The sequence below is a fragment of the Hemiscyllium ocellatum genome, chromosome 22 (genome assembly GCF_020745735.1).
Source record: "Hemiscyllium ocellatum isolate sHemOce1 chromosome 22, sHemOce1.pat.X.cur, whole genome shotgun sequence".
NCBI lineage: Eukaryota > Metazoa > Chordata > Chondrichthyes > Orectolobiformes > Hemiscylliidae > Hemiscyllium > Hemiscyllium ocellatum.
In genome coordinates, this window is record NC_083422.1 from 34,967,776 (window position 1) to 34,988,526 (window position 20,751).

A 20,751-nucleotide genomic window follows, 5' to 3' on the forward strand; every position below is an offset into this window, starting at 1 on the left:
CACAAACATGGATTCAAATCAGGCAGTGAAAAAGAAAGCCTGTCATTTATGTTGCACTTTTCACAATACAACACATTCTGAAGTGTTTTACTGGCAATAAAGCACATTTTCCATAAGCATGCACATAGTCATGGTGGTATTTTGCCAGCTTGTGTAAACTAACAGAATGCTCCATGTCTATTTATCGCATTGATCAAGACGGCGCACTGTTGTGGCATGGTGGTTCAGTGATTAGCATTGCTGCCTCACAGTGCCAGGGACCTGGATTCAATTCCAAACCTTCGGTGACTGTGTGGAGTTTGCATATTCTCCCTAAATATGCATGTGTTTCCTCCAGGTGGTAGGTTTCCTCCCACAGTCCAAAAAGGTGGATTGGCCATGCTAAATTGCCCATAATGTTCAGAGATGTGCAGGTGAGGTGGATTAGCCATGGGGAAATACAGAGCTACAAGGGTAGGGTAGGGGGTGTTGAATTGGATAGAATGCTTTTTGGAGGATCAGTGTGAACATGATGGGCCAAATGGCCTGCTTCCTCAATGTAGGGATTCTATGACTTTGAAATGTCAGTTACTGTTATAATGCAGGAAGTGTGGCAGTAACCTCCCACAAACAGCAAATGTGATAATGACCAGAGAACCTGTTTTTATAATGTTGAGTGCAGAATGAATACTGGCCAGAACTTCTCTACTCCTTCATATTGCATTGAAATGTGGCTTGGGATCCGTTCCATCTATTTGAGGAGAAAATGGAGCCATAGTTTAACAAAAGGCAGCCCCTCCAAAAGTGCAGCCAGTGTCCCATTAGTACTGTGTAGGAATATCAAACTTGCGATTTGCACTAAAGCTCTTGAGTGGGATTTGAATCTACCACCAACAGAGCTACGGCTGACACTCCATATAACTTATTGTTTTATTATGTAAAATCTTTTCACAAGTCAACTCAATAATAACTAGAATCATACAATCCCTACAGTGTGGAAACAGGCCATTTGTCCTATTGAATCTATATCAACCCTCAAAAGAGATTTTAAGTTACACCCACTTACCCTATAACCCTGCATTTCCCATGGCTAGTCCTTCTAAACCTCACATCCCTTGATACTATGAGCAATTTAACATGGCCAATGCACCTAACCTGCACATCTTTGGATTGTGGGAGGAAACCAGAGCACCCAGAGGAAAACCGCGCAGATACGGGGAGAATGTGCAAACTCCACACAGACTGTCACCCGAGGGTGAAATTGAATCCAAGTTCCTGATGCTGTGAGGTAGCAGTGTTAACTACTGAGCCTCTGTGCTGCCTCATAAATTGAGGTAAATATGTTGGCTTTGTTGAAATTGTTTTTATGACTCTCCCAACCTTATTTTCAGATTCTTTTTGGACAGTCAATGAGTATGGATTGATTTCTTTCTGAACTTGAAATCCTGCAGCATCCACAAGCAGTATTTCAGCCATTCAGATCTGACCAAACTCTCACATCTTCCGTCATTCTTTCTATGGTTTTGTTATTGAGCGTGTGATGCTGGAAAAGCACAGCAAGTAAGGCAGCATCCAAGGAGCAAGAGAATCAATGTTTCAAACATAAGGCCTTCATCAGTGGTTTTGTTATATAGATTCAAGATAACTTATATTTGGCTATTTACTCAGCTAATCAAACATAGAACCTAGAAATTTCACTTGTACTAGATCAAATGGAAATGTAAAGTTGTGCTATCGTAACATTTTTAAAAAATTCCCTCAGGGGATGAATGTGTCACTGGCCCTGCCAACACTTATTGTCCAACCTGGATCCCAGAACATCACCTGAGTCTCTGGATTAACACACTCCTGATAATACCACAAGGCCAACACCTCCCCATGGGTTCGGAAGTCAAATGATTACAAAAACCTCTAAATTCAAACAATTGGTCTTCTTCTTAAATGTTAATATTTTAAATGTATGATTTATTTGCACTTACTGGCTTTTTGTCCTCAGTTGGCAAGAATACGTTTCCTGATTTATTTCAATTTCACATTAAAAAGACAAAATTACATTTGTTTCTCTTTTGCTTATCAATCTTTCCTCATAACTAGAATTCTCCAGTCCAAGCAACATCACTGTAAGTCTTCTCTGTACTCCTTTTAGTAGAATCACATCTTTCTTATAGTGTGCTTTCCAAACCAGACCTGACCCAGAATATAACCTCTATATGGAATAAAACCTTTTCTGTTTGACATGTCAAATCACTTTTTAGGACCTATGGGCATGTACTCCAAGATCAATCAATTCCTCTACACTTCTCACCATCTTGTAATTTATTGTGCATGTCCTTGCCTTGTAAGTATTCTTCAAATATATTATCTCTCACTCCTCCAGACTGAACTCTATTTACAACTGTTCTAAACAGCTGACTCAACCATTGATATTTTCCTTTTGTCTAAAGCGGTCTTTAATTTTTTTTAAAATTACAGCCCCTGCATTCAAGTTTGAATCATTGATATGTACCATGAGTAGCATGGAACATATTTAACCCTGCAGAATAGCCCAGCCTCATGGACAGTGACCATGATACGTTTCTGCTAATCTCGGATACATTTTTAAATTCAACTTGCCACTTTGCTTTAGATGCAATTTGGTTTTATCTTAGTGATCAGTTTGCCATGTGGGACCTTATTAAAGACCTGCTAAAATCCATATAGACCCCATCTAACACAATATCCTCCTTGCTACTGCCTCAAAAAGTTTGATTCTATTAGTTTGACACAGTTTTCCCTTGTCAAATCTGTGCTGACTCCCTTTGATTAATCCTCATCTTTCAAAAGGAGATTTAATCCCATGTATCTGAGTTTTTCAAAAATATTTCCATTACTCACCTATAATTACTTGGTATGTCCCTTTTTAAAGCATTTGGTTCAGATGGCTAGATGTCTAGAGTGTGATGCAGAATGATGCAAATAGCAAGGGAATCCGATCCCATACCAGATGCAGCAGATAACAGAGGTCCAACTCCTTGTCTTGCCCAATTTTGCAAAATGGCAAAAAATGAGGTCTGCAGATGCTGGAGATCACAGCTGAAAATGTGTTGCTGGTTAAAGCACAGCAGGTCAGGCAGCATCCAAGGAACAGGAAATTCGACGTTTCGGGCATAAGCCCTTCATCAGGAATGAGGAGAGTGTGCCAAGCAGGCTAAGATAAAGGGTAGGGAGGAGGGACTTGGGGGAGGGGCGATGGAGATGTGATAGGTGGAAGGAGGTCAAGGTGAGGGTGATAGGCCGGAGTGGGGTGGGGGCGGAGAGGTCAGGAAGAGGATTGCAGGTTAGGAGGGCGGTGCTGAGTTGAGGGAACTGACTGAGACAAGGTGGGGGGAGGGGAAATGAGGAAACTGGAGAAATCTGAGTTCATCCCTTGTGGTTGGAGGGTTCCCAGGCGGAAGATGAGGCGCTCCTCCTCCAACCGTCGTGTTGTTATGTTCTGCCGGTGGAGGAGTCCAAGGACCTGCATGTCCTCGGTGGAGTGGGAGGGAGAGTTAAAGTGTTGAGCCACGGGGTGGTTGGGTTGGTTGGTCCGGGCGTCCCAGAGGTGTTCTCTGAAGCGTTCCGCAAGTAAGCGGCCCGTCTCCACAATATAGAGGAGGCCACATCGGGTGCAGCGGATGCAATAGATGATGTGTGTGGAGGCACAGGTGAACTTGTAGCGGATATGGAATGATCCCTTGGGACCTTGGAGGGAAGTGAGGGAGGAGGTGTGGGCGCAAGTTTTACATTTCCTGCGGTTGCAGGGGAAGGTGCCGGGAGTGGAGGTTGGGTTGGTGGGGGATGTGGACCTGACGAGGGAGTCACGAAGGGAGTGGTCTTTGCGGAACGCTGATAGGGGAGGGGAGGGAAATATATCCCTGGTGGTGGGGTCCGTTTGGAGGTGGCGGAAATGATGGCGGATGATTCATTAAAAACCATGGCCAACTAATAAGCCCTACAACTCCTTCAGTTATCCACTTTAACTTTATATATCCATAAGTAACATGTTTGCCATGTCCAGAATGGTTAATCTGTTTCCATTTTCCCAAATTAATAATCATATTAATGTATTGCTTCATTCAACAGAAAATTACGAAAATATGGAATTGCAGCAGCAACTACAAAAAAAAACAAGCACCTTATAGCAACTTTAATTAACACTGCTCCCAAACACTATAAAGTCAACAAAAGGCAGAGTCAATATTGCATTTAGAGAAAAGCTAACAACTCTGTTAACTCAGTATTACTTTCCATTGTTTTATCATAATAAAATGGGACCTCAACCCAAATTTTGAACCTATTTAGCAGATTACACAGGCCCTTAGCTCTGCTTTAGAGTAATAGGAAATATCTACAGTTAGCTCAGTTGAGGATGGCTGGTTTATAATGCAGAGTGATGGCAACAGTGAGAGTTCAATTCCTGCACTGGCTATAGTTAACCAGGAAGGACTCTCCTCAAGATTTCCCCTTTGCCTGAAGCAAGGTGACCCTCAGGTGAAACGATCCTTAGCTGTTTCTTGATAATAAGAAAGCAGTCCTATGACCTAGTATGACATCTACACTTTTCAATCTCTCACTATTTAAGAAATATTTTATGCATCTGTTTCTTCTATCAAAGCAGATAATCACACATTTTCCACATTATATTCCATCTGACAAGTTCTTGCCCACTCATTGAGCCAAATCCTCCTTTAATCACTTAGATCTTTCATCACAACCCACACTCCTTTTTAGCTTTGTACAGAGGAACCTCGATTATCCAAAGGACACAGGTGGGGATATTTCCTTCAGTTAATTGAATGCCAGATAACATAGTTGGCCAAGCATCGGGACCTTGCGATCTTGTTTGGATAATCTGAAATTCTGTTAATTGAATGCTGGATAATCGAGATTCCTCTGTATTCAGTGCAAATGTGGAAATATTACATCAGGCCCCTATGTTCTAGTCAGTGAAAAATGCTGTGAACAGCTGAGGTGAAAGACCCTTGTGGTGCTCCACTAGTCACAGTCCGGCAACAGAAAAATTACCTATTTATTCCGATCTCGGTTTTCTGTCAGTTAGCCCATCCTTAATTCACACCAATATATTAACTCCACATTTCTAAAGACTTTACATTATCTATCCTGTTGTGAATGCTGCATGAACATTATCCTGCAGTCATATTTCATGCACTTGCCTGATCCCCTGACTATGGAATCACATCGCTTTTTCCCTCTCATTCTTCTTTCTCCACATTATACAGCTGAGATGCTCTTGGTGAATATTAACCATGAAGGGGACGCTGTGCAAATTCACCACAATAATAATGGGGTGAAAGAATTATACTGAGGTCATACACACAGACTTATATTCTCTTGAACATAAAAGAATAGAGTGTGATCACATTGAGGTGCTCAAGATGAGTAAAGGGCCTGATATAATAAGGAGGAACAATCTCCTCCTTCAGGAAAATCCACAATCAATGAGAACTGAAGGGTAAACTTTACAATAGTTAGAGTTATACACTTTGTGTCAAGGTGGTTCGGTGGTTGGCACTGCTGCTTCACAGCGCTAGAGACTCGGGTTTGGATCCCCTCTCGGGTGGCTGTCTGTGTGGAGTTTGCGCTTTCTCCCTGTGCCTGTGTAGGTTTCTTCCGGGTGGTCCGGTTTCCTCCCACAATCCAAAGATGTGCAAATCAGGTGAATTAGCGATAGTAAATTGCCCATAGTGTTAGGTACATGAGTCAGTGGTGAATGTAGGGGAATGGGTCTGGGTGGGTTGCTCTTCGGAGGGTCGGTGTGGACTTGTTGGGCCGAAGGGCCTGCTTCGAAACTGTAGGAAATCTAATCTAAGCAAAGGGTATAATTTTAAGATTGAAGATACCCGGTGATCCACATTGGTTCCTCATTAAGAAGTGTCTCAGTTTTGAAATTCTCAGCCTTATTTTAAGTCACTCCACAATCTCACTGTTGCCTAACTCTGTAATCACATTGAATCCAGTAACTCTCGGAAATATCAGTATTCCTCCAATCCTGGACAGTATTCCTGATTGTAGTTGCTCCATGAGTATGATTCAGAACAAAGGATCACACAGACACCAAGAAACAATGGAGCAAATTTAAATCACATTTTTGGTCTCTTCTTGGGTATAAGATTGTCAACTCTAAAGTGTCGAATTCTCCAAACAACAAAAATAGGAACTATGTGCATATTAGTTTGTAATGATGATGCATTTGTTATGGCTGTTCACAAGGATTATGTGACAGTGACATTTGATACTTTAATCATCAGTTTGGAGCTTTTATCCTTGTCACCAAAATAATGGTGAGATTAACTCAAATTACATTTACTTTAATGTGAAACAAGGATAAACAGGGGTTCCACAGAAACATAATAGGTTCCAGCGGCTCATTCTTTTCCCTCATTATTCCACAACAACATTCCACATCCGATCATCCCAGCTGATCCAAGCTCTTGTGACACAAACCAGTGAGCTGCTGTCTCTGGACACCCAATTGGTATCCCAACTTGCCAGAATTAGGATTAGCACCTTGAACAATAATTTGTTGCTCAAAATTGGACCTAAATAACACATTTTCCTCTTGATTTTTTTATAGGGCACTTGAAAGTCAAACACATTGCTGTGGATCTGGAGTCACATGTAGGCCAGACCAGGTAAGGACAACAGAATTCCTTCCCTGAAGGGCATTAGTGATTCAAAGGATGATATCATTTGTATGATTTGAGAGGAGAGGCTGGTGGAGCACAGATGCCTTCCAGAGTGCTTCAGTAGAACCCACTCTGATGGAGGTCTAATTCCATGTCACTCTGACAAAAGAAGGTGGAGAAACCTAATAGGTAATTGCTCCCTTTTGGATTGCTTGCCTGTTTCTTCGAGGGGTATTCTGCATTTATTTGGATCTCAGCACCTCAAACTGAAGGCATAATGAGTGGGATTCCTATAGTAGGCCAACAGTTTCTCCAACTCAGACACACAAAGCATTCATCCACTTCTTCTTCCACTGAAATATGTGGACACAACCTCCTTTTCTAGGTCCTAACCAGTAATCAACCAACCATCTGTCCATCCATCCATCCAGTCCTAGATCAGAAATTCCAATATATTGTGCTTGAAGGAGGATTCGGAGTAGGGGTTAAATCTTCATTAATATCAGCTTGCAAAAATGAAAATTTGATATAAACTGCACACTCATATTTATTAGAACAGTAATTTACCTTGCTTTCTAAAATGAAAAGATGAAATATTGTTAAACGCATTATAACACCCCGCATTCTAATACATAGAAAAAGGTCTATGACACAGCAGAGGTGTTTCCCATTATATCACAGAAAAAATGGTGCCTGAGATTCTGCTTTTAGAAAATGTATCCAATGATAAGGAATCTGTCAAGATAATTTTGCCACTTTTTTGTAGCCAGATCATATTATAAGTTTATGAAAAGAACGTCAACGCTTTTGAAACTTACCCGTTGAAGAATAGTTCTCATTTACAAATTCAGAATTCTCATTCACAAAGGCTGAAAGATCCGAAGGCTGAGGATAATCAGCTTTATCTTCTTCCAGTTCGGTTTGTATTCCAGAGTAAGACCATTTCTGATTTGTCACGGAAGATGCCAGTTTCTCTTCATCAGTGGCATGTTCCACTGTGCCAATTACTTGTTGAGTCTCAGGTGTAGTAAGTGGGGTTGATTCCTAAATTTTAAACGTCAAATATTTTAATGTTGAAATCAAATTCTCAAGCAGTATTATCAGCCTAAAGACTACCTAATAGAAGGCTTACTTGGACTCTCAGCAACTGGTACCACAACTGAAATGTTATAAGTTTACTTTCCAAATATTCTTGTTTCTTCTTGAGGAAAATAGTTAGATTGAACTTTCATATCAGAATTTCAGACTTCTAAATGAGAATACCAAGACTAACAATGTTATATAGTGCAACATTTAAAGTGACAAAGTATCAAAGAAAGGTAAAGATGGAAGTCCATTAACTGTTTTTTTACCTATCCTTAAATTAATCTTTCTAATAGTTCTTGCCTTCCCCAAACGCCCTCTTATTGCCTTTCCATTTGTCAATTACATGTCAGTGCAATAGTTAGGGGTTCTGGAATTGATTTGAATTCAGGATTACTGACCTGTGAGGATGTTTCAGATAGCGAGGTACGCTTCGGGGATTTCTTCACCCTAAAAGTATTTCTGCAGATAAAAGCAATGGATTTAAAATCTTCAACTGCACCAGCTAGTATTTCACGGAGAGCAGCCAAAAATACGTGAGTTCTGCTGCTTAGCAGAATTTTAGATTGACAAGAATATTTTCAACGTAAATGCCACTTAACAGCCTCAAGCCCCACAACTATCAAACAAAAAACAGTGAATATATCTTTCATTGTAAATTGATCCCTTTAATAAATGGCTTTTTCAAAAAACAATAAACAATCCAAGATTGCTAAAGGATTGTTGCACACCAAAGCTCATAAATTTGATTAGAGTATCTAGATCAATCACAAAAGGTCAGCCAAGAAGCCTAACTATCTCATAACCTATGGTCTGTACCGAGTCTGCCAAGGAGTTCATTTCGAAATTAAGTGAAATTGCCGGCATAAACAGCCACAAGTTTTATTTTTTTGTTAGTAATCTTGCTGCAGTGTTGCTACTGCAGCTTTAAGAAATCAGTGGGAACTGCTGGACAGAATCACAGCATAAATAGAAATCAGAATGACCAGATGATCCAAATAACATCTTGCCTGGTCCACACAATGCAAGTACATTTAAAACCGTTTTTGGCAGGTGCCATTAGGCAACTTGAATGACTATTTCTAGCCAAGACATGATATGGGGTACATTTTTAAAAAATAGCTGTTTTATGCAAATGTTTTTAAAAGACAATGAAAGTATTATGTAATAAATAAAACTGAGCAAATGCATCAGCAGCTCTGAAGTGGCAGCAGCACATCACACGGTAAGTATGCTGTATGCACGGATTTAGCTGTCCATAAAGTACAGAACAGCTGTTCTATATTTCAGTCCTTTCATACAGTTGAAAAATAGATCCATATAAAAAAGAACTGGTACAGTTAATGCAAACTAACAAAGAAAAGATATGCTAGGAAAGTGGATACATCCTCTTAATAATAGATAGGTGATTGGACTGAATTTGTGAATTGATGGGACAGGGAATGAGGTGTGAGAATGCAGACAAGAAACATTGTAGGTGGCTGAGGCTCAAGACTCCCATATAAAAAGGTGGTGCCTTTGATTGAGCTTTTAAAGGGACTGATTCTTAAAACTGTTTTAAGAAGTTTGGTTAGATCATTTTTAGTGTTGAAAATGATTATACCACGTCAAATATTTGCAGGTAATGAAATAATCAATAACAGTCATGTGTTCATAGGATACACATTTAAATATTTTTTAAATGTTCAACAATAGGACTGGATGTGTTTGGTAGATATAAAACAACAAGGAGCCCTGCAGAATGGGCTCCTCCCCAAGCAACTTAAAGATCTACATGTGCAGACCTGGGAAAGGTATGGCTTTAAAGCATCTGTTGCAGTGGCTGAATGGGAGTGGTACATAGTATTGGGTCAAACTGCAGCAGCTCTGTGGAGCAGCAAGCAATATTTGCAGAATCCACAGCAGCAACTACATAATATTTCCAAATACATTAAAATACAGAAACATACACCAATTGTCTCCAAAAGCTTTGCCCAACAACAAACTTCATTTCCAGACTTCAATCACTGGTGTTCAGGAGTAAAAGCTGGCTGTAGTCAAGTTGACAGAGAAGCAAAGAGAGTGCTGGAGTGTGAACTGTATCATTTGATCCAGATCTGCGTAGAAATAAAGTCCACTGTGTTCCTGAAGTGAGCACAGGGAGATGGGCTGCTAATCCACCCAATAATATGTTGTGAACTCAGCAATCAGTTATTATGACTACCCGCTGCTTCACTTTGGTTGCACTTTTGCTATTTTAGTACAAACTGAGCTGTAATGAAATAAAATTTACCACCAGTGATCAAAGTCAACTACGTTTCTTGGTCGAAATCTGGAAGATTCAGTAGTCAACATCCAATCATAAAACTGAAATGTAACTGAGAGCGTCATATCATATTGTAAACCATTAGCCATGACTTTGGGATTCTTTATAGGTACTCAACATGCTCAGAAAGAAAATCAGAGAGTTTAACACTTATTATTCTTTGAAATCTTCATTATAGTGGCAATATAGCAATTCAAGTGCCAATCATAAGGACAGCAAACATATTTGTTTAGAAGCGGAGTATATGATGATTTTTTTATGACGTTTTGGTAATTGCTTCAGTGTTTACAGGAGAGCAAAATAAGAGAAATCATTTTGAAAATGGAAAAGACTATATTACCATCATGGTATGATGTTCATAGTCAATGTCAGAAGATAAGAATGGGAACCATGACATGTATGATCTTATGCACTTTATTCATTTTATTTCTCAACACAAAAACTGTATATTCAACTAAGAATCTGATATGTTTGCATAAGGTCTTTTCTCATAATTCTAACTTCGAATGCTGAAAAGCCCAATCTGCTCAATTTCTCACTACCCAGGATCAACCTTCTAGACGGTGTATATTTCCTCACAAAAAGGGACCAAAACCTTTCATAGTATTCCAGTTGACTAGTGTTTTGTACAGATTTCACAAGGCAGCCTCACTTTTATACTCCATTCCCTTTGAAATAAACACAAAGAATTCATTTGCCATCCCAATTTACTGCTGATGCAAATTGAGATGGCAAATGGAGTCTTTGCCAATCCAATTAGCATATAAGCTTTTTGTCAATCATGCAGGAGGATTCCCAAATCCCTTTATGTTGCTATTTTCCGCAGCTGTTCCCCATTTAAATAATATTCAGCTCTTCTATTCTTCCTTCAATATTTCTCCACATTGTATTCCATCTGCCAAGGTTTTGTCCACTCACTTAACCTGTCTATATCCCACTATAGGAGAAATTGAGGACTGCAGACGCTGGAGATCAGAGTCAAGAGTGCGATGTTGGAAAAGCACAGCAGGTCAGGCAGCATCCGAGGAACAGGCGGATCAACGTTTTGGGCATAAGCTCTTCATCAGGATTCTCATGCCCAAAATGTTGATTGTCTTGCTTGTCGGATGCTGCCTGACCTGCTGTACTTTTCCAGCACCACACTCTCAACCCTATATCCCTCTATAGACTTTCTGTGTCAGCCTAACCATTTGCCATCCAGCCTACTTTTGTGACATCCTCAACTTGGTGGCAGTGCATTCACTTCTGTTATCTAAGTCATGAATATATATTGTAAGTAATTGTGACATTCTACTAATTATAAATTACCATCCTGAAAATGTATCTTTTATCTCAACTCTGTCTTCTATTACTTAGTTAATCTTCTATCCATGTTAATATACTGCTGCCAGCACCTTGGGCTTTTATTAAATAGCCTAATGTATGACATCTTATTGAACGTCTTTTAGAAATTCACAAGAATACTAGGGATGACAAACTTTAGTAACAAATATACATGGGAAAAAGTTGGGCCTGTTTTCCTTAAAGGAGATTCAATCAAAATTTTCAAAATCATGAGGATTCAGGAATAAGTCGTTGGTGAATGATTCCCACTTTAAAAGGCTAAAAACGAGAGGGCATAGATTTAAAATAATCTGCAAAATGAGCAAATATGATGTGAGAAAAAATATTTTCTTAACGAGAATAGTTAGAGACTGGAATATACTACTTAGAAGTGTGGTAAGGACAGGTCCAAATGAGGCATTCAGGAATGTATGATATGAATGTTTGAATTGAAATGATATGCAGGGAATAAAGCAGGAGAACGGCACCAGATTATAATATTGATTTGGACAGCCAGTGCAGATACGAGAACTGAATGGACTACTTCTGCACGGAAACATTTCTGTGATTTTGTGAAATATTGGCACTTACAAAGTTCAGTAGCAGAATGACACATGCACAAAAACAAGATTATCTTCCATTGAATTCTGAATTTATGTTGTAGCCAGGTTTACAATTCAGTGAAATACTTGGAAAATAATGGTCACATAGGCAAGGTTGGCCTATAACCAACATAAGTCAACATCTTCAGGAGTGACAATGGCTGTAAATGAGGGGTATTAATAAAAAATACATCCAACAACCTACACTTTCATTTAATGCACTTGATCAAAATAAAAATATTTACACAAGACTCAAAAGACTTACTTAAAATGAGATATACAGAGTAACCTGAATTATCCAGCATTTTGGATTATCCGACAAAGATCGCAAGGTCCCACTGTTTGGCTAAACTATGCTATCCGGCATTCTATTAACTGAACAAAATACTCCCCGCCTGTGTCCTTCGGATAATCGAGGTTCCTCTGTAGTTTGTTGGTGAGCGTTTGTACTGTTTTACTGATTTGTGTTATGGACTAGACCAAACACCCCCAAAATATTCAGAAGGTAGTCTAGACCCAAACATTTTCTTATTTTAAAGGTAAGTACAGGTAGCCAACCCTTTATCTGAAATCCCGAAATCCAAAAAGCTCCAAAGTTCAAAGGATTTTTTGTGAAGTTTTTTCCCCTTAACAAGGTTGTTTGGTGTGCAAACAGTGAACCCAAGTCAACTCCCACTTAATGCGTGTCACTCAGTTGTGATATGGGGGGGTGTGGCCCAATTCTGGCAGGTCTCAATCCATTCTCAAAGCCCGTTTACTCAAAGTAAGTCTGTTCTTTGGTGAAATTTTTAAAAATCTTACCATCAAGGTGTCACTTATTCAGAAATTCGAAAAATTCTGAATTCCAAAAACTAGCGGGCCCCAACCATTTCAGATAAAGGATTATGCATCTGTACCACATTCCAGATGCAATTTGTTTGGTCAACCTACTGAATTTAAAACAAAACGCACTCTATTGCACCTTCTCTTCAATACATGTTGACATTGTCACGGACGCTCAGATTCCACAAACAATAAGAAAAAAAAACTGTCCATCCAAATCACCACTTAATATATCCATGTCAACATGAGTGCCAAGTTCATAATCTGATTAATAATGCCACCTTCATCGCAAAGAGGAAATATAACAAAAGGAAGGAGGAATTGGAATAACTTAAACTCTATTAGAAAACTCAACAGAGTAATAGATACAGCAACTACTACTAATTACCTGTTCCAATATAGTAACATCCCATAAATACACCCTTGGAAAAAGGCAAATTCAGAACAGATGGTCTCATATGCAACTCCCATAGCAGATAGACAAACCCCAGTTTTTAGCTGAATCTGAGAGAGGAAAATAAATAGCTTTCAGTTCTTCCAGTCCCCAATGGCAACTGTTAAACTAAAGATTCTAGTTCTGTGGGAGTTTGACCACACCCAGTCAGACAGCTTCTATTGTTCCAATTTAAAAAACCCCAAGGCCTCACAAACTGTTTACTCCACTGGTTCTGGTAGACTGCTCATCATCTCTGCCTTAAAATCTCTTTCCAAAAAAAAGGACAAAATAACCTCTTAAAGCCATAGCCTCAACACGTTTGGGAATCATCAAAGCTCCATTTCGAAAGGGTACATGATGGAGATGGTGGTAATTGTTAAAACATTTATCAATAGTTCAAGTGTTAATGTCATTTAGTATAAAGAATTATCATAGCATTTTGTTTGCAGGCTGTGCAAGCAACCAATATGTGCTAACATTTAATGAGGTGTAGAAAGAAGACACAAAAGCATTCAATCCTCTTTGCAGTGAAGGTGGCATTGTCAATCAGACTATGAACTTGGCACTCATGTTGACATGGATATATTAAGAAAAAACTGTCCATCCAAATCACTACTTACCATTTGTGAAATCTGAGCATCAGTGGCAATGTCAACATGTATTGAAGAAAAGGTGCAAAACTTGACCTACTCTTGGGAAAGAAGGCAGGGCAGGTGATTGAGGTGTCAGTGGGGGATCACTTTGGGGCCAGTGACCATAATTCTATTAGATTTAAAATGGTGATGGAGAAAGATAGATCAGATCTAAAAGTTGAAGTTCTAAATTGGAGAAAGGCCAATTTTGACTGAGTGAGACAAGAACTTTCAAAAACTGATCGGGGGCAGATATTCGCAGGTAAAGGGACAGCTGGAAAATTGGAAGCCTTCAGAAATAACATAACGAGAGTCTAGAGACATTATATTCCTGTTAGGGTGAAAGCAAAGGCTGGTAGGTATAGGGAATGCTGGATGACTAAAGAAACTGAGGACTTGGTTAAGAAAAAGAAGGAAGCACATGTTAGCTTTGACAGGATAGATCAAGTGAATCCACACAAGAGTATAAAGGCAATAGGAGTATACTTAAGAGAGAGATCCAGGAGGGCGAAAAGGGGACATGAGATAGTTTGGCAAATAGAGTTACAGAGAATCTTTAACAAATACATTCAACACAAAAGGGTAACTAGGGAGAGAATACATCAGCAAGATCCAAAGATCATCAAAATCCAAAGATCAGCAAGACTGCCTTTGTGTGGAGTTTCAGGAGATGGGGAGATACTAAATGAGTATTTTGCATCAGTGTTTACTGTGGAAAAGGACATGGAAGATATGGAATGTAGGGAAATAGATGGTGACATCTTGAAAAATGTCCATATTACAGAGAAGGAAGTGCTGGATGTCTTGAAACACATGAAAGTGGATAAATCCCCAGGACCTGATCAAGTGTACCTTAGAATTCTGTGGGAAGCTAGGGAAGTAATTGCTGGGCCTCTAGTTGAGATATTTGTATCATTGATAGTCATAGGTGAGGTGCCAGAAGACTGGAGGTTGGCAAACGTGGTGCCACTACTTCAGAAAGGTGGTAAGGACAAGCCAGGTTGGCCTGGCTTCGGTGATGGGCAAGTTGTTGGAGGGAATCCTGAGGAAAAAGATGTACATGTATTTGGAAAGGCATGGACTGATTAGGGATAGTCAACATGGCTTTGTGCATGGGAAAACATGTCTCACAAACTTGACTGAGTTTTTTGAAGAAGTAACAATAAGGATTGATGAGGGCAGAGCTGTAGACGTGATTTATGTGGATTGCAGTAAGGTGTTTGACAAGATTCCCCATGGGAGACTGGTTAGCAAGGTTAGATCTCACGGAATACAGGGACAACTAGCCATTTGGATACAAAACTCAAAGATAGAAGACAGAGTGTGGTGGTGGAGGGTTGTTTTTCAGATTGGAGGCCTGTGACCAGTGGAGTGCCACAAGGATTGGTGTTGCGTTCACCACATTTCATCATTTATATAAATGATTTGGCTGTGAGCATAAGAGGTATAGTTAGTAAGTTTGCAGATGATACCAAAATTGGAGGTGTAGTGGACAGTGAAGGAGGTTACCTCGGATTACAACAGTATCTTGATCAGATGAGGAGTGGCAGATAAAGTTTAATCTAGATAAATGTGAGGTGCTGCATTTTGGGAAAGCAAATCTTAGCAGGATGTGTACATTCAATGATAAGGACCTAGGGAGTGCTACTGAACAGAGACCTCGGAATGCAGGTTCACAGCTCCTTGAAATTAAAGTCACAGGTAGAAAGGATAGTGAAGGAGACATTTGATATGCTTTCTTTTATTGGTCAGAGTACTGAGTACAGGAGTTGGGAGGTAATGTTGCGACTGTACAGGACATTGGTTAGGCTGCTGTTGGAATATTACCTGCAATTCTGGTGTGGTTCCTATTGGAAGGATGTTGTGAAACTTGAAAGGGTTCAGAAAAGAATTACAAGGATTTGCCAGGGTTGGAGGGCTTGAGTTATCTGGAGAAGCTGAAGAGGCTGGGGCTATCTTCCCTGGAGTGTCGGAGGCTGAGGAGTGACCTTATAGAGGTTTAAAAAAATCACGAGGGCCATGGATAGGATAAATAGACAAGGTCTTTTCCCTGGGGTGGGGGGAGTCCACAAGTAGTGGGCATAGGTTTAGGGTGAGAGGGGTAAAATATAAAAGAGACCTAAGGGGCAACCTTTTCACAGAGGGTGGTGCGTGTATGGAATGAGCTGCCAGAGAAAGTGTAGGCTAGTACAATTGCAACATTTAAAAGGCATCTGGATGGGTATGTGAACAGGAAAGGTTTGGAAGGATATGGGTTGCTGCTGGCAGGTGGGACTAGATTGGATTGGGATACCTGGTCGCATGGACGAGTTGGACTGAAGGGTCTGTTTCTGTGCTGTACGTTTCTAGGACTCTAATCACACTAAAGGTGTTAATGAGTCACTTACAATTGTGTGGCTTGCTAAGACATTTCAGAGGACAGTTAAGAGTTAACCATTGGTGACACGGTGAGTCAGTGGTTAGTACTGCTGCCTTCTGAGCACCAGGGACCCAGATTCAATTCCTGCCTTAGGCGACTCTGTGTGAATTTGGCACATTCTCTCCCTGTCTGCGTGGGTTTCCTCTGGGTGCTCCATTTCCTCTCAGTCCAAAGATATGCAGGTCAGGTGAATTGGTCATGTTAAATTGCCCATAGTGTTAAGTGCATTCATCAAAGGTAAATATAGGGTGGGGGAATGGGTCTTCAGGAGGGTCAGTGTGGACTTGTTGGGCCATACTGTAAGGAATCTAATCTAATCTAACCATGGTGTTCAAAACATTATTTCTTGAGATCATGGTTTATTATTTTGTAATTACAGAAAGTAGACATTATGACTAAAACTTGATCAGAAATGTCATCTTAATATGTAATGACACAGAATCAGCTGCCTCAGCAGTACAATCAAATTTTCTTTGGTATATCCTGAAAACAGACTGTTCTCCTCGTGTGCTTACAAGATTACAATTTATAATCATCACAATTTTCTACTCAAATTAATTAGTTTCCCTGGATCTTGAAACTTAATTTACTCAAAAACAATTTGCTTAAACATGGATTGTGACAAAATATTACAATTTCACATCATTTATTTGTTAAAGGTTAACACCATATTTCTGGACTGCCTCCCATTGTGTTACCTTAAAATCACCAACATTTATTTCATTTTAGATCTTATTCTTAATTACTTTAATAATCCATATTAAATAGGTTGAGTGTTATGTCATTGAACAAGCTGAATCACAAAGGACAGCAGATCAATAATAATGATAATAGTTGTATTTTATCAGGTATTATCCTCTGACTAATCAATGCCCATTCTGACATCACAACACAGCGTATCAAGTATTTGCTATCCTGGTTACATTAGCAAGGTGTGCTGAGAGAAATAGAGTAAAAAATGAGGTCTGCAGATGCTGGAGATCACAGCTGAAAATGTGTTGCTGGTCAAAGCACAGCAGGCCAGGCAGCATCTCAGGAATAGGGAATTCGACGTTTCGAGCATAAGCCCTTCATCAGGAATGAGAGAGAGTAGCCAAGCAGGCTAAGATAAAAGGTAGGGAGGAGGGACTTGGGGGAGGGGCGATGGAGGTGGGATAGGTGGAAGGAGGTCAAGGTGAGGGTGATAGGCCGGAGTGGGGTGGGGGCGGAGAGGTCAGGAAGGAGATTGCAGGTTAGGAGGGCGGTGCTGAGTTGAGGGAACCGACTGAGACAAGGTGGGGGGAGGGGAAATGAGGAAACTGGAGAAATCTGAATTCATACCTTGTGGTTGGAGGGTTCCCAGGCGGAAGATGAGGCGCTCCTCCTCCAGCCGTCGTGTTGTTATGTTCTGCCGGTGGAGGAGTCCAAGGACCTGCATGTCCTCGGTGGAGTGGGAGGGAGAGTTAAAGTGTTGAGCCACGGGGTGGTTCGGTTGGTTGGTCCGGGCATCCCTGAGGTGTTCTCTGAAGCGTTCCGCAAGTAAGTGGCCTGTCTCCCCAATATAGAGGAGGCCACATCGGGTGCAGCGGATGCAATAGATGGTGTGTGTGGAGGTACAGGTGAACTTGTGGCGGATATGGAAGGATCCCTTGGGGCCTTGGAGGGAAGCGAGTGTGGAGGTGCGGGCGCAAGTTTTACATTTCCTGCGGTTGCAGGGGAAAGTGCCGGGGGTGGAGGTTGGGTTGGTGGGGGGTGTGGATCTGACGAGGGAGTCACGAAGGGAGTGGTCCTTGCGGAACGCTGATAGGGGAGGGGAGGGAAATATATCCTTGGTGATGGGGTCCGTTTGGAGGTGGCGGAAATGACAGCAGATGATACGTTGTATGCGGAGGTTGGTGGGGTGGTAGGTGAGAACCAGTGGGGTTCTGTCTTGGTGGCGGTTGGAGGAGCGGGGCTCAAGGGCGGAGGAGCGGGAAGTGGAGGAGATGCGGTGGAGGGCATCGTCGATCACGTCTGGGGGGAATCTGCGGTCCTTGAAGAAGGAGGCCATCTGGGCTGTGCGGTGTTGGAACTGGTCCTCCTGGGAGCAGATGCGGCGGAGACGAAGGAATTGGGAATATGGGATGGAGTTTTTACAGGGGGCAGGGTGGGAGGAGGTGTAGTCCAGGTAGCTGTGGGAGTCAGTCGGTTTATAGTAGATGTCTGTGTTGAGTCGGTCACCCGAGATAGAGATGGAAAGGTCTAGGAAGGGGAGGGAGGAGTCTGAGACAGTCCAGGTGAATTTAAGGTCGGGATGGAAGGTGTTAGTAAAGTTGATGAACTGTTCAACCTCCTCGTGGGAGCACGAGGCAGCGCCGATACAGTCATCGATGTAGTGGAGGAAAAGGTGGGGGTTGGTGCCAGTGTAGTTGCGGAAGATGGACTGTTCCACATATCCTACGAAGAGGCAGGCATAGCTGGGGCCCATGCGGGTGCCCATGGCAACTCCTTTAGTTTGGAGGAAGTGGGAGGATTGAAAAGAGAAGTTATTCAGGGTGAGGACCAGTTCAGTCAGTCGAAGGAGGGTGTCAGTGGAACGGTATTGGTTGGTGCGGTGGGAAAGGAAGAAGCAGAGGGCTTTGAGTCCTTCGTGATGGGGGATGGAGGTGTACAGGGACTGGATGTCCATAGTGAAAATAAGGTGTTGGGGACCGGGGAAGCGAAAATCCTGGAGGATGTGGAGGGCGTGGGTGGTGTCCCGAACGTAGGTGGGGGGTTCTTGGACTAAAGGGGACAGGACCGTGTCGGAGGTTCTTGGACTAAAGGGGACAGGACCGTGTCGAGGTTCTTGGACTAAAGGGGACAGGACCGTGTTCTTGGACTAAAGGGGACAGGACCGTGTTTCTTGGACTAAAGGGGACAGGACCTCACCATCAAACCCGCAGACAAGGGAGGCGCGGTGGTAGTTTGGCGCACTGACCTTTATACCGCTGAGGCCAAACACCAGCTCGCGGACGCCTCCTCTTATCGCCCCCTTGACCACGACCCCACCTCCCACCACCAAAGCATCATCTCCCAGACCATCCAGGACCTCATCACCTCAGGGGATCTCCCATCCACCGCCTCCAACCTCATAGTCCCACAACCCCGCACCGCCCGTTTCTACCTCCTGCCCAAAATCCACAAACCTGCCTGCCCCGGCCGACCCATTGTCTCAGCCTGCTCCTGCCCCACCGAACTCATCTCCCAATACCTCGACACGGTCCTGTCCCCTTTAGTCCAAGAACTCCCCACCTACGTTCGGGCCACCACCCACGCCCTCCACCTCCTCCAGGATTTTCGCTTCATTGTATAACATAATCACAACAGGATCAAACAAAATGAAATACTTATAAATAATTTGTCGGTCTATGGTTAACTCAAAATGTTAGAATCACATCGCTGTACAACATTAACCCTATTTTATGTCTATTCTAAAGACCACTGATGATGGGAACACCTTTATCCATGTTCATGTTCACATTCATCCAGGTGTGCAGAATTTGACAGCAAAAACATATGATCCATTCACATTGGCAAGTTAACTCATGTACCATTGCAGGATACTTAGACAAATCTTCCTCACATGACAGTATTTTAAGAATGGTTAAACTGGATGCTCCTGAATATCAAGAACAGCAAGTTTCAAAAAGAATTGCATTTGCATCTTTCAGTTACTACTCAAAGTTAGATAAAATCTGAAGCAATCTGGCCACCTACTGGTCAAGGTGCGTAGTCTAGGTCCTTGAAATGACAGGTTAAATGTGTTTTCCAAACCTATAATCATGCTTTGAGAAGCTGGGCAACTGGAATTAGACCTCAAAAATAAAGGAAGAACCCCTTTTATGAAACCATTGATCGTATGACTGTCACATATCGATTCGCAGAGCAGTAAGGGCAGACTCATTATTTTGAAAGGGATTGATCAGGATACTCATGGAAATGGGTAGAGCTGATAAATGGCAATGTAGAACCATTCACGTGAGCATTTGTGAAATCTCCCAAAATTCCTATCCTGCCAGTCCCTCACCCTGCCATGTCCTGAACAGCATAAATACTTGAGCAATGTTCAGTTTGAAATGTCGATCAGCTACTTATCCACATTTCGTGATTAGCATATGTGTAGTTAACAGACTTTAAATGCGATTCTCATCTCACTCCTACAGGGAGGGTGAAGAGGGATGATGGAATATGCAAATGAAGGAGGCATTATTACAAATACATGGAGAAAAACAATGTATGCAATATCATAACTATGAAAATAAAATCATCTGGTAACTCAAAATTTAAATAATCTGGGAAGGACTAATCGAGAAGAGAAAGCAGTGTGGTATTCTCGCTTGTCTATTATTTCAGAGACTCATGCAATGTTATGGGGACTTGGGTTTGGTTCCGGTCGTGGAACTTACTTTCATTAACAAATCTGGAATGGAGTCTAATCATGACCATGAAACCATTGTTGATTGTCAGAAAAAAACATTTGGTTCA

At 41.5% G+C, this 20,751-nt stretch overlaps 1 protein-coding gene across 8 annotated transcripts in view; it reads right to left on the reverse strand.

Annotated features, from left to right (window-relative positions):
- tacc2 (transforming, acidic coiled-coil containing protein 2) overlaps positions 1-20,751 on the reverse strand; it is a 269,026-nt gene that overhangs the window by 65,404 nt on the left and 182,871 nt on the right. For all 8 annotated transcript variants that reach the window (XM_060842045.1, XM_060842046.1, XM_060842047.1 and 5 more), the window contains 2 exons: positions 8,129-8,189; positions 7,463-7,688 (listed from right to left, as the gene is read on the reverse strand). In XM_060842045.1, coding sequence (XP_060698028.1) covers positions 7,463-7,688; positions 8,129-8,189 — 287 coding nt within the window. The remainder of the gene's footprint in view (positions 1-7,462; positions 7,689-8,128; positions 8,190-20,751) is intronic.